We start from the raw sequence: 12,042 nt of genomic DNA on the forward strand, positions 1-12,042 counted from the left end.
CTATGCCAATAACTTTTTAAATCTTATTTCGTTCTCATAACCACTGAGAAATAGTATAATAGCATCCCATTGCACAGGTAAGAACCCTGAGGCTTAAGAGGTGAAGTAAGGTACTCGAGGTTTTTACGTGACAAAGCTGAGACCCCAGCCTCACCCTCTGGGTGCCAATGGTCATAACAATACCAGTCCCTTACAGGAGCCCAGAGCTTTCGTATTTATTGTCTTATTTGAAGTTATGGGGCATTATTATCTAGCCCGCATGACAGCTCTTCAGTTACATGTCAATTTGAACAGGCTTAAGCTACAAAGGGAATTCATTAGCTCTTGTAGTAAAAGGGTTTCAGGCATGGCTGTATGCAGGGGCTCGCCTAGATCTGGGGTTTCTTTTTTCTTTTTTTTGAGTTGGAGTTTTGCTCGTTGCCCAGGCTGGCGTGCAATCATGCGATCTCGGCTCACCACAACCTCCGCGTCCTGGGTTCAAGAGATTCTCCCGCCTCAGCTTCCCAAGTAGCTGAGATTACAGCCGCCCACCACCACGCCTGGCTAATTTTTACATTTTAGTAGAGACGTCCTTTCACTATGTTGGCCAGGCTGGTCTCGAACTCCTGACCCCAGGTGATCCACCCACCTCGGCCTCCCAAAGTGCTAGGATTACGGGCAAGAGCCACCATTCCCGGCCTAAGGTTTCTTTTTTTCTTGTTTTGAGACAGGGTCTCACTCTGTTGCCCAGGCTGCGGTGCAGTGGCACAATCACGGCTCACTGCAGTCTGGACCTCCCGGGCTCAAGCAATCCTCCCACCTCAGCCTCCCTGAGTAGCTGGGACTACAGGCATGCACCACCACGTCTGGCTAATTTTTGTATTTTTTGGAGAGAGGGTGTCTTCCCATGTAGCCCAGGCTGGTCTTGAACTCTTGGCTCAAGCAATCCACCAGCCTCGGCCTCCCAAAGTGCTGAGATTACAGGTGTGAGCCAACACGCCTGGCCCTATCTGGTGATTCTGTGTTGCCGTCCTTCTTAGAAAGGTTTCCTCTATGTGCTGTTCTTTCTGAATATCTCTTTACACCTACAGTTGCAGCCCTGTCCCCTTAGCACAGCAATCCCAGGGGGAAGAAAGCTCTTCCTGAACATTTTCCCAGCAATAGCCCCAAGAACGAGGCTTGTTTGGACCCACCCAGGGCCCACGATCATCCTGAACAGGTCACGGCAACAGGGAATGGATGGAGATGCTGCCTGGCTGGCCCTGAGTGAATCTATGGAGGGCGGCCCTTTACAGACACCTGTAAGAGGTCCTGTCCAGAGACACTGTGGAGCTGCCTGTAGATTGTGAAGTCAGGACCAGGCTGAGGGTGAGCATCAGCTTGCCATCCCTGCTCTCAGGGGGCCGTGAGGGCCAGGCTGTGGTGCAACGGCCTCATCGCTAAAAGCAGGCTCCAAGTCATTCCCCTGCCCTCAGGAGCTAGCAGAGAGGAATGCTGTCCTGCTCCTACTCTGAGATCCCTTTTTTACAGCTGGAAACTTAGGCTGGCAGAACTCAAATTGCCCAAAAACAGCATTCTGTAATTCCCAACTCTACCCCAAAAGGAAAGGTGGGTTACAGATGCCAGAAGACTATGAAATTAACATTGTGGGCTGGGCGCGGTGGCTCACACCTGTAATCCTAGCACTTTGGGAGGCTGAGGTGGGCGAATCACTTAAGGTCAGGAGTTTGAGACCAGTCTGGCCAACATGGTGAAACCCCATCTCTACTAAAATACAAAAATTAGCCAGATGTGGTGGCGCATGCCTGTAATCCCAGCTACTTGGGAGGCTGAGGCAGGAGAATTGCTTGAACCCGGGAGGCAGAGGTTGCAGTGAGCCGAGATCACACCACTACACACCAGCCTGGGCCACAGAGCGAGACTCTGTCTCCAAAAAAAAAAAAAAAAAAAGAAATGAACATTGTGTACATGTGGCCACCACCACTGTATTTCAGTGGCTCTTCAAATAACCCTATGAGTTACGTACCATTTTGACTCCTAGCTTTCAGATTAGGAAATGAGGCGCAAAGAGGTGAGGTGACTTTTCCAAGGTCACACAGCAGCTGGGAGGTGGCGAAGCATTGAATCAAGCCCAAGCCTGTCCCACTCCACAGCCCAGTAGCTCTCATGAGCCCAGCACAAAGCTCACCACAAAGCTTCCACTTTCGAACAGCATGTGTCACCTTCCAGGTTTCTGGCTCTCGCTTCTTCGAGGCAATAGCCAGGCTCAAACCCTGCCAGGAACAGCCTGTGATCCACCACATGAGAAACCAAAATATTTTTCTTCGTGTGGGTTTGAAGCTGATGCTGTCGGGGCCAGCCAAACTGGTTCTGAGGATGTGAGGATGGCATGTGTGGGAAGCCCTGTGAGGACAGAGCCAGTGGGACACTGGCCCTGGCAGCCCAGTGGGGCTGGTTCAAGAGTGGCCTTGGAGGCTGGGTGCAGTGGCTCATGCCTGTAACCCCAGCACTTTGGGAGGCCGAGGCAGGCAGATCATCTGAGGTCAGGAGTTCAAGACCAGCCTGGCCAACATGATGAAACCCCGTCTCTACCAAAAATACAAAAATTAGCCAGACATGGTGGCATGTGCCTGTAATCTCAGCTACTCGGGGGGCTGAGGCACAAGAATCACTTGAACCCAGGAGGCGGAGGTTGCAGTGAGCTGAGATCACCCCACTGCACTCCAGCCTGGGCGATAGAGCAAGACTCCATCTCAAAAAAAAAGAACAGCCTTGGGGATGGCAGGGTCACTCCAGAGGGCTGGCCTGGGTGACCTGCTGGTCCGCTGGGATGAGGTGTCCCATCACGTGCCCACCGTGTCCCACATGAGGAAGGCTGCCTGACAGCCGGGCAAGAGTACAGGAGCCGCGGTCACCAGGCTCACTCTGAACTCCAGCCCTGCCACGTGGTAGTTGAATGGCTCTAGGAAAGTCCTTAAACCTCGCCATACTGTGGATAAGACACCCTGCCTCCCAAGGCTAGAGTGAGGTCTGTTTATTTATTTATATATTGATTGACACAGGGTCTCACTGTCACCCAGGCTGGAGGGCAGTGGCGAGATCATAGCTCATTGCAACCTCCAATTCCTGGGCTCCAGTGAGCCTCCTGTCTCACCCTCTTGAGTAGCTGGGACTACAGGTGCCCCACCACCAAGCCCAGATAATTTTTAGAAAGTTTTTATAGAGATGAGTCTTGCTCTATCACCCAGGCTCAAGTGTAATGGTGCAATCTTGGCTCACTGCAGCCTCAAACTCCCAAGCACAAGCGATCCTCCCGCCTCAGCTTCCAAAGTAGCTGAAACCAAAGGTGCGCACCACTGCAGGCTAATTGTTGTATTTTTTTTGTAGAGACAGAGTCTCACTATGTTGCCCAGGCTGGTCTCAGACTCATGGCTTCAAGCGATCCTCCCGCCTCAGCATCCCAAAGCCCTAGGATTACAGGCGTGAGCCACCATGCCCAGTCCGTGGTGAGGTTTAAGTGAGACATCCCAGAGAGAGGCAGAGCTCAGCCCAGCCCCTGAGACCCAGGCAGGGCTCAATTCCAATGACAGCCCCTGTGACAGGCACCTCTGCCATCCCTTTTCTTTCTTGTTAACAGAAACCCAATCAAGGCAGCCAATAAGCCCAAGCTCAGGCTATAAATCCTGATTGGTCTAAGCAAGTGTTTCTCAACTGGAGGAAGTTTCTGGAGACATTTTTGGTTTCACAACTAGGAAAATACTACTGGCATCTAGTGGGTCAGGAAAGTTAAACAGCCTGCAACGCACAGAACAGCGTCAAACACAGAGCTGTACAGCCCAAAACGTCAGTAGCTAAGGCTGAAACGCTGGTAGAAGCCAGCCTGGGCTTTCCCGCCTCCTTTGTAGCGGGGACGCCTCATGACTGAGAAACGGCCATGAGGGCTAGGAGAAGGTTGGCCAGGGCTTCCAGGGAAGCTGCCACTTGCATAACAGAAGGGACAGAATTGCTGCTCTACCTTCTCTGCTTCCTTTTTCCCTGAATGCAGATGCAGCACCTGCAGTTGCAAGAGTCACCTGCCACGATGAGGCCTCCAGCACATGGGGCAAAGTTTCAAATCACAGGGCCTGACTCCAACTAGCCACTAAATCAGTGCTTATAGCCACCATCTTTTTTTTTTTTTAGAGATGGAGTCTCACTCTGTCACCCAGGCTGGAGTGCAGTGGCGCGATCTGGGTTCACTGCAACCTCCGCCTCCTGGGTTCAAGCAATTCTTCTGCCTCAGCCTCCAGAGTAGCTGGGACTACAGGCACACACCACCATGCCCAGCTAATTTTTGTATTTTTAGTAGAGACGGGGTTTTGCCATGTTGGCCAGGCTGGTCTCGAACTCCTGACCTCAGGTGATCTGCCTGCCTCAGCCTCCCAAAGTACTGGAATTACAGGCATGAACCACCATGCCCAGCCACTTTTTACTTCTTTTTTATTTCTTGTTATCAAGAAAAATTAATTTCTGTTTAAGTCACTCAAATTACGTTATTCCATTACTTATAGCCAAATATAATCTTAACACTGACGTTCATACACCATACATTTTAAAAAAGAAAAAATGTGGGCCAGGCACAGTGGCTCATGCCTGTAATCCTAGCACTTTGGAGGCCAAGGCAGGAGGATCACTTGGGCCTAGGAGTTCGAGACCACCCTGGGCAACAAAGCAAGATCCCGTTCCTACAAAAAATGTTTCAAAAAATTAGCCAGGTATGGTGGCCCCCATCTGCAGTCCCAGCTATTTAACGGGCTGAGGCGGGGGAGTTGCTTGAGCCCAAGAGTTTGAGGCTGCAATGAGCTGCAATTGTGCCACTGCACTCCAGCCTGGGTGACAGCCTGGGTCTCAAAAAAAAAAAAGGAAAAAAGTGAAAGCCTAATTCCTTACCATGGCTGACCCCCCTTATGATCTGGCCCCCAGCTTCTTCAGGATACTGCTTCACCCCTTCCTCCATGAAGCCCCTCCTCTCCTGCCCCAGCTGCCCTTGGACAGGCCTCAGGGCCCGGTCTGCACCACTCCCTGGGCCTGAACGCACCTCCTCCTTCACTCTCTGCCACATGGCTCTTACTCTGTAGGTCTCGGGCTGCCCACTTTATGCAGTGCCAGCTTCCACCCTGACACCCGCTTTTTGGCTAGCACTTACCTCTGAAATTACCCCCATTTACCTTCTTCTCCCTCCCTCTCCCACTGAACATAAGCTACAGGGGAGGACCCATATCCCCAGACATCCCCAGTGCGCACAACATGGCAGACACGTGGGAAGCACTAAAAAATGCACTGAAGAAGTAAGAGGCCGGGCGCAGTGGCTCACGCCTGTAATCCCAACACTTTAGGAGGCTGAGGCAGGCGGATCACTTAAGGTCAGGAGTTTGAGACCAGCCTGGCCAACATGGCAAAACCCCATCTCTACTAAAAATACAAAAATTAGCCGGGCATGGTGGCGGGTGCCTGTAATCCCAGCTACTCGGGAGGCTGAAGGGGGAGAATCACTTGAGCCTAGGAGGCAGAGGCTGCAGTGAGCCAAGATCACACCACTGCACTCCAGCCTGGGTTAAAGAGTGAGGAGGAAGAAAAAAAAAGAAGGAAACAGTCTTCTTGCATCTCACAGTAGTTATTTATTCCATTTTCAAGATCTGATCCTTTAAAAAAATTATCTAAAAAGTCTTCTCTGATAAATAATACATCTTTAATTTACAACTGTTTTTGATTATACAAATGAACCAAGTCTTTTTTTTTTGAGATGGAGTCTCGCTCTGTTGTTAATTTTTGTATTTTTAGTAGAGATGGGGTTTCACCATGTTGGTCAGGCTGGTCTCAAACACCTGACCTCGTGATCCATCTGGCTTGGCCTCCCAAAGTGCTGGGATTACAGGCGTGAGTCACCGTGCCCAGCCGAACCAAGTCTTTTTAAAGTAACTTCTGCCCAATCTTGGGCAGAGTTTCTGAGCAAATCTGTGCTGGTGAGTCGCGAAACAGCAGCCCTGACTCTCTCGGTGGTCGGGTGTGTAGTGTGGTCAGTAATTCACACTCCGCATGGCGGCCACGGTGGTGGCCAGGCGACGGGGCAGGCCTTTGCTGACCTGTCTATAGTCCTCAGGCCTGGTCTTCAGGAGCGTCACGATGTGCTGGAGGGTACGGGACGGCTGCAGGCCCAGGGCATCCATCACGTTGATCAGATAGTCTGTGGGGGCGGAGAGGAGACAGACAGGGCTCCACAGACTCAGCAACAAGCAGGTCAGAGCCCCACAGGGCCTCCCCTGAATACGAAACAGAGAAGCTGCCCTGCCAAGTCCCTAGATGCGGGGCGCCAACCCTGCCCTCAACAGGCCCTTTACTCACCAGGTTCTTCCCACAGTGTCAGACCAGACTGTGAGCTTGGCTTGAGTCTAGGAACTCTAATTTAATAAAGAACTAACCAACATCACTCCCATCCCCATCCACACACACATACACACACACATGCACACACGCATGCACACACACTCTCACATGCACACTCACACGCACATCCACACTCACACACACAACTCACATGCACACACACATGCACACACACTCTCACATCCACATTCACACACACATACACACTCACATGCACACACTCGCCTTCAGCACCAGTCTGAAGGACCAGCTGACCTCACCCAAAGCTCTGTTCTGGGGACTCCCGGGTTCCAAGCCCTGACCCCAGTGTATCCACTGACCACTTGGAAAACCCAGAGGGTCAGGAGACACACCAGCTTGTCTGAGCAGTTACTAAAGACCTCCTGCCAGAACCCCGCAGTGAAGACAAGGACAGTGTCTGGGGTAGGACCCTGGTATAAGGCAGGTTTCCACATTTCCCAGATGACCCCTGAGGCACTGGGGATACAGTCAGATACAGATTTCTGAGCCTACCCCCAGACTAGGTCGATGAGCATCCCAAGAGAGGATTCTAGGGTTCTGTCATTCTACAAAGCGACCCCAGTGGTTCTAACCACCAGGCAAGCTTGGGTGAAACGGACAGCATGGGGGAGCAAACCAGGTGCAGCCAGGTGTGACCTCAGAGAAGCCCTTCCACCTCCCTAAGTCTCTGCTTCCGTCTGTCCACACAGTTACCACCCATCAGGCAGCATGGATAGGGGATGAAGCGGGAAACGAACATGAGAGCACCTGATGTGTCGCAGGTGATCAATATATCAGTGCTGCCTTTCCCTCCTTCCTGGGCAATGCAATCCAACCCAAGGGAAGCCTTGCAAAGCCTTCTCCAGCTCCTCCCAGTTCATGCTTGGAAAGACTAGAAGACAGCACCACCCGATATGCCCCTGGCTACTTTTTTTTTTTTTTTTTCTTTTCTGAGACGGAGTTTCACTCTTGCTGCCCAGGCTGGAGTGCAATGCTGCGATCTCGGCTCACTGCAACCTCCGCCTCCTGGGTTCAAGCAATTCTCCTACCTCAGCCTCTCAAGTAGATGGGATTACAGGTGCCCACCACCACGCCTGGCTAATTTTTCGTATTTTTAGTAGGGACGGGGTTTTGCCATGTTGGCCAGACTGGTCTCAAACTTCTGACCTGAGGTGATCCACCCACCTCGGCTTCCCAAAGTGCTGGGATTACAGGCGCGAGCCACCACGCCCAGCCCCCACCACCGGCTACTTTCTGATCTTGGGTTCATCTCTTCTCCTTGACTAAAGTGGAGCTCCAGACAAGGCCTCAACCTTCCTTGTGTTTTTTGTTTTGTTTTGTTTTTAATATTTTGTAGAGACAGAGTCTCGCTATGTTGCCCAGGTTGGCCTCAAACTCCTAGGCTCAAGCAATCCTCCTGCCTCGGCCTCCCAAAGTGCTGGGATTACAGGCATGAGCCATGGTGCCCGGCCCCCTGTGTTTTCTTTTTAGGCCCAACTCAGGGCAGGGCCGGGAGGAGATGCCTGCTCTGTCCTGGCTGACTCAGGAAGAGCTGCTTCCCAGCAGAGGTGCCGCCAGGCAGGTACTTACTCCTTTACAAGTTTATCCATAAAACCATGAGCTCCACTTGACTGTCAGCCAAGAGCTGCAAGCAGCGGGCCCACAGTCTACTAGGACATTTTTGTTTGGCGAGCAGTGTTTTTTGTTCTGTTTGTGCTCATGCTTAATTTGATTGTCTTTCAGGTGTGCATGCTTTGCCACAGACCTCACCACTCTATCGCCTTACACCCTGTCAGTTTCATATACTAGCCTTACCTTCCCTGCCCCTAACCTCACATCCTTACAGTGTAAGCTCAGTAAGCATCGGAGCTGCCTAAAGCTTTGTTGTCTCTATCTCCTAGAACTACAGCTGGCACACAGATGCTCGAGCAATGCTGAATGAGTGAAGAAATGAATCTGCAGGGGGAGCTTAACAGGGAGGAATAACAAGGACAACTGAAACTGAGGGGCAATCCCTACATTTTACTCCACTCACTAGTTCCAGTTCTTCCCCCTGCTGCTTGTACTAACAGGGAACACCAACACGCATTTGAATTCTCTCATCTCTCTTTCTCTGAAGGGAAACAGCCAAAAGGCTGCCTGTTCCTCTGGTAAGTGCTGAGAGCTGACTATGAAATGAGCAGGGGTCAGGAACTCAGGACAGCTGGATCCCAGGCCTGGCTCCATCACTAACAGCTCTGGGACCTGGAGGAAAGCACCTTGCTTCTAGTTGTTCTTCTGCAAAACAAGAGCCAGAAGCCGGTTGAGCCTGGCTCAGCCCTGTGGTCACTGAGGACGAAGCTCTGGCTGTGTCCCCAGGGAGCTGATCTTTCAGGCTTCTACCACCCGCTCTCCTGACCACCCCAAGAGGTGCATTAGGCTAAAGAGCAGGCAAGGCAATGGAATGGCATCAAGAGACTGGGGAGACTCCCTGCCACCCGCCAGCAGTAGCCCCATGCTCACAGTACACCTGGGCAGTGAGGCCCTCCAGTGAAGAGGGCAGGCAGGAGCAGAGGGGACACGCCCACTGACTTGGCAGGCAGGATGCTATCTGGATGGAGACCACAGAGCGACCCTGGCCACACGGCCTTGTTATGCAACTGCCCTGGGCCTCTGTTCCCTATCGGTATGATGGAGAAGAGAGCACCCACCTCACAGGGGAGTTTGGAATTACATCAGACGATGGGTGCGAGTGCTTGGTCCAGCGCCAGGCATGCCTGGTATGCAGTAAGAGCTCATTAAACACTGGTTGGGAATTATGGTACAAATGGAGTGGGCCAGGTGGGGCCAGGCTGCAGGACTCACTGAAGCTTATCTCACTGAAGCTCCCCTCAATGGTTCTCAAGTCCTCTTCAAAAACATAGATGTCTAAGCTTCAACCCGGTCTTGCTAAGTCAGAATCTCTGGGGCAGGGCCTGGAGAACCTGAATTTTCAACCAGCTTCAGAGCCAAATCCACAGCTGAAGCTAAGGGGAGACTTGGGATGAGATTCCTGGAGGGCAAAGGAGAAACTGACAGATGCAGCGGGCAAGAGCTGTCCCTCCCACCACCTGTCCTGTGGGGACCCACCGATGTCAGTGGCCAGCTGCTTGGCAGAGTGCGGGCTCAGCTCGGGGATCTGCAGGATCGCATCACAGTAGGTCTGCATTGTGGCTCTGGCAATCGAGCCCAGCCAGTTGTCAGCCATGTTGTCCAGCTCGGGCAATTCATCCCCTGAAAAGAAAAGGAGGTCACCAAGGAAAACGCAGGCCTGCTGGGTGACCGGGCCTGCAGTAGCTGCTGAATGCACCAAAGTACCAGGAAGCTTCCGGTCTCAATGGGAAACACAGGAAACTGAAAACAGTTACATCTTAGGGCCAGGTGCTGTGGCTCATGCCTGTAATCCCAGCACTTTAGGAGGATGAGGCGGGCGGATCATTTGAGGTCAGAAGTTCGAGACCAGCCTGGCCAACATGGTGAAACCCCGTCTCGGCTAAAAATACAAAAATTAGCCAGGTGTGGTGGTGCATGCCTGTAGTCCCAGCTACTCAGGAGGCTAAGGCAGGAGAATTGCTTGAACCCAGGAGGTGGAGGTTGCGGTGAGTCGAGATCGTGCCACTGCACTCCAGCCTGGGTGACACAGCAAGACTCTGTCTCAATAATAACAATAATACAGAACATAAAGTTACACACAAAATACTATCTGCTTACAGAGCAGAGCCAGAGAGCACAGGCAAAAGTGGAAATACCAGTGTGTTCCACAGTGGGATGTGGTTATAGATTTTTTCAAGTTGTGGTATTGTTTTAGATACAGCATCTGTACAAAAAGTACAAGTTAGAAGGTTAAAAAACAAACAAACAAACAAACAAAAAAAAAACAGGGCTTGGTGACAAATGAGCCCAAGGATAAGGTGTCATCTGGAGTTTCTACCCCGGAAACTGACAACTTGACTTGTAACATTGCCAGAAACGGTCCCCGCTTACCCTGCTCAGGAGGAAATGGCAGCTTTCCAGTGTGCAATGCCAACTCTAAGGCAGAGTCCTCCTGAGTCACAAATGGCTCAAGATTCAGGGGGAGGGACATGATGTACTGCCCGATCTGAAACAAAAGAAAGTGCTGTTAGCCTGACATTGACACATACGGGTTATTACTTTATGGGTACATTTGTGTGAAGGCAAACGGCAGAGAGACAAAATTGCTAGACCTCGGGTGATCCCAAGTCTGATCTTTCTAGTATGTGGCGATGCTTGTTATGGCAGCACCCTAAAAAATAATCACTGGTAGCTTGCATATAGATTATAGATTCACCCTTCTTATAATGGCCCCAATATTTTTGAAATGCATTCAACACAATCTCTATCTCCAGTGAAGTAATGGATATCAAAATGCTTTGTAAAATTTGAAGCACTGTGTAAATATAAGTATTATTACTGTTCATAGGTGAAAAACCAATAAGATACTAGTGTCAGAAAGTGTGGGGCCAGGCAAGAATTCAAATCCTGTCTTCTGAGGCCAGGCACAGTGGCTCATGCCTGTAATCCCAGCACTTTGGGAGGCCGAGGCGGATGGATCACCTGAGGTCAGGAGTTCAAGACCAGCCTGGCCAACATGGTGAAGCCCTATCCTACTAAAAGTACAAAAATTAGCCGGGGATGGTGGCAGGCACCTGTAATCCCAGCTACTCGGGAGGCTGAGGCAGGAAAATCACTTGAACTCGGCAGGGGCGGAGGTTGCAGTGAGCCGAGATCACGCCATTGCACTGCAGCCTGGGTAGACTCTGTCTCAAAAAAAAAAAAAAAAGAGACTCTGTCTCAAAAAAAAAAAAAATCCTGTCTTCTGGATTTGGATCTGATTCTCTCCCTCCTAGATAATTTAACCAGAAGAAGAAAGGAATTCTGTTTGAAAAAAAGCCATTTATAACTATAAATTAATTTGGAGAAAAAACTATATTGTTTTCATTATATAAACTCTTGAAACTAAAGATAGACAAAACCCTGGCTGGCGGGGAATTGCAAAAGGTCATTTGCAATTGTCCTAAAAGACATTTAGGACATGCCCACAATTAGCACAGTCTTGGTCATGTGTTTGTCAGATATCCAAGTGATGCCAAGAGTGTATTTTAGGCCACTGTTTCCTATTTCTATTATATTTCATTGTTTTGTGTTTTAAGGTGAAGTATATGTTTTGTTTCAAAATAAAGGGGTTGACTTTTCAGGTTTCAAAAAGATAATATATGTTTTTAAAAGGTCTTTCAGCCTGTTGTTGCTTTTTTTTCTTCCTGCTACATATTCATTCCATGACATTCCTGTCACTGATAATTAATTCTGTAAACTAAAAGTCAGGAGACTATCAAGGCAGGATCTTCTCAATCTGGCCTCACACATGTCTATGTGACAGCGGGCTCCTTTCAGGGTGTGGTGTTCAGAAGTTAACACAGACTTGAAAATCTACCCAGACCAGAGAACTGCAGGATGATCATGCCCTTCTTTCCAAACATTCAATACGGTTTGGCTGTGTAAGTGTAAACATCCATTATTAGTTTGGTGTCCCTTTTTTCTTTTTTTTTTTTTTGAGACAGAGTTTTGCTCTTGTTGCCCAGGCTGGAGTGCAATGGTGCAATC

At 50.2% G+C, this 12,042-nt stretch overlaps 1 protein-coding gene across 2 annotated transcripts in view; it reads right to left on the reverse strand.

Annotated features, from left to right (window-relative positions):
- Window positions 1–5,616: 5,616 nt before the first annotated feature.
- Window positions 5,617–12,042, reverse strand: part of LOC129015535 (conserved oligomeric Golgi complex subunit 7-like) — a 63,828-nt gene continuing 57,402 nt past the window's right edge. For both annotated transcript variants that reach the window (XM_054453668.2, XM_054453670.2), the window contains 3 exons: window positions 10,405–10,519; window positions 9,511–9,654; window positions 5,617–6,202 (listed from right to left, as the gene is read on the reverse strand). In XM_054453668.2, the coding sequence (XP_054309643.1) occupies window positions 6,036–6,202; window positions 9,511–9,654; window positions 10,405–10,519 (426 nt within the window). In that variant the 3' untranslated portion in view covers window positions 5,617–6,035. The remainder of the gene's footprint in view (window positions 6,203–9,510; window positions 9,655–10,404; window positions 10,520–12,042) is intronic.

This window comes from Pongo pygmaeus, chromosome 18, assembly GCF_028885625.2.
Source record: "Pongo pygmaeus isolate AG05252 chromosome 18, NHGRI_mPonPyg2-v2.0_pri, whole genome shotgun sequence".
NCBI classification, from domain to species: Eukaryota; Metazoa; Chordata; class Mammalia; order Primates; family Hominidae; genus Pongo; species Pongo pygmaeus.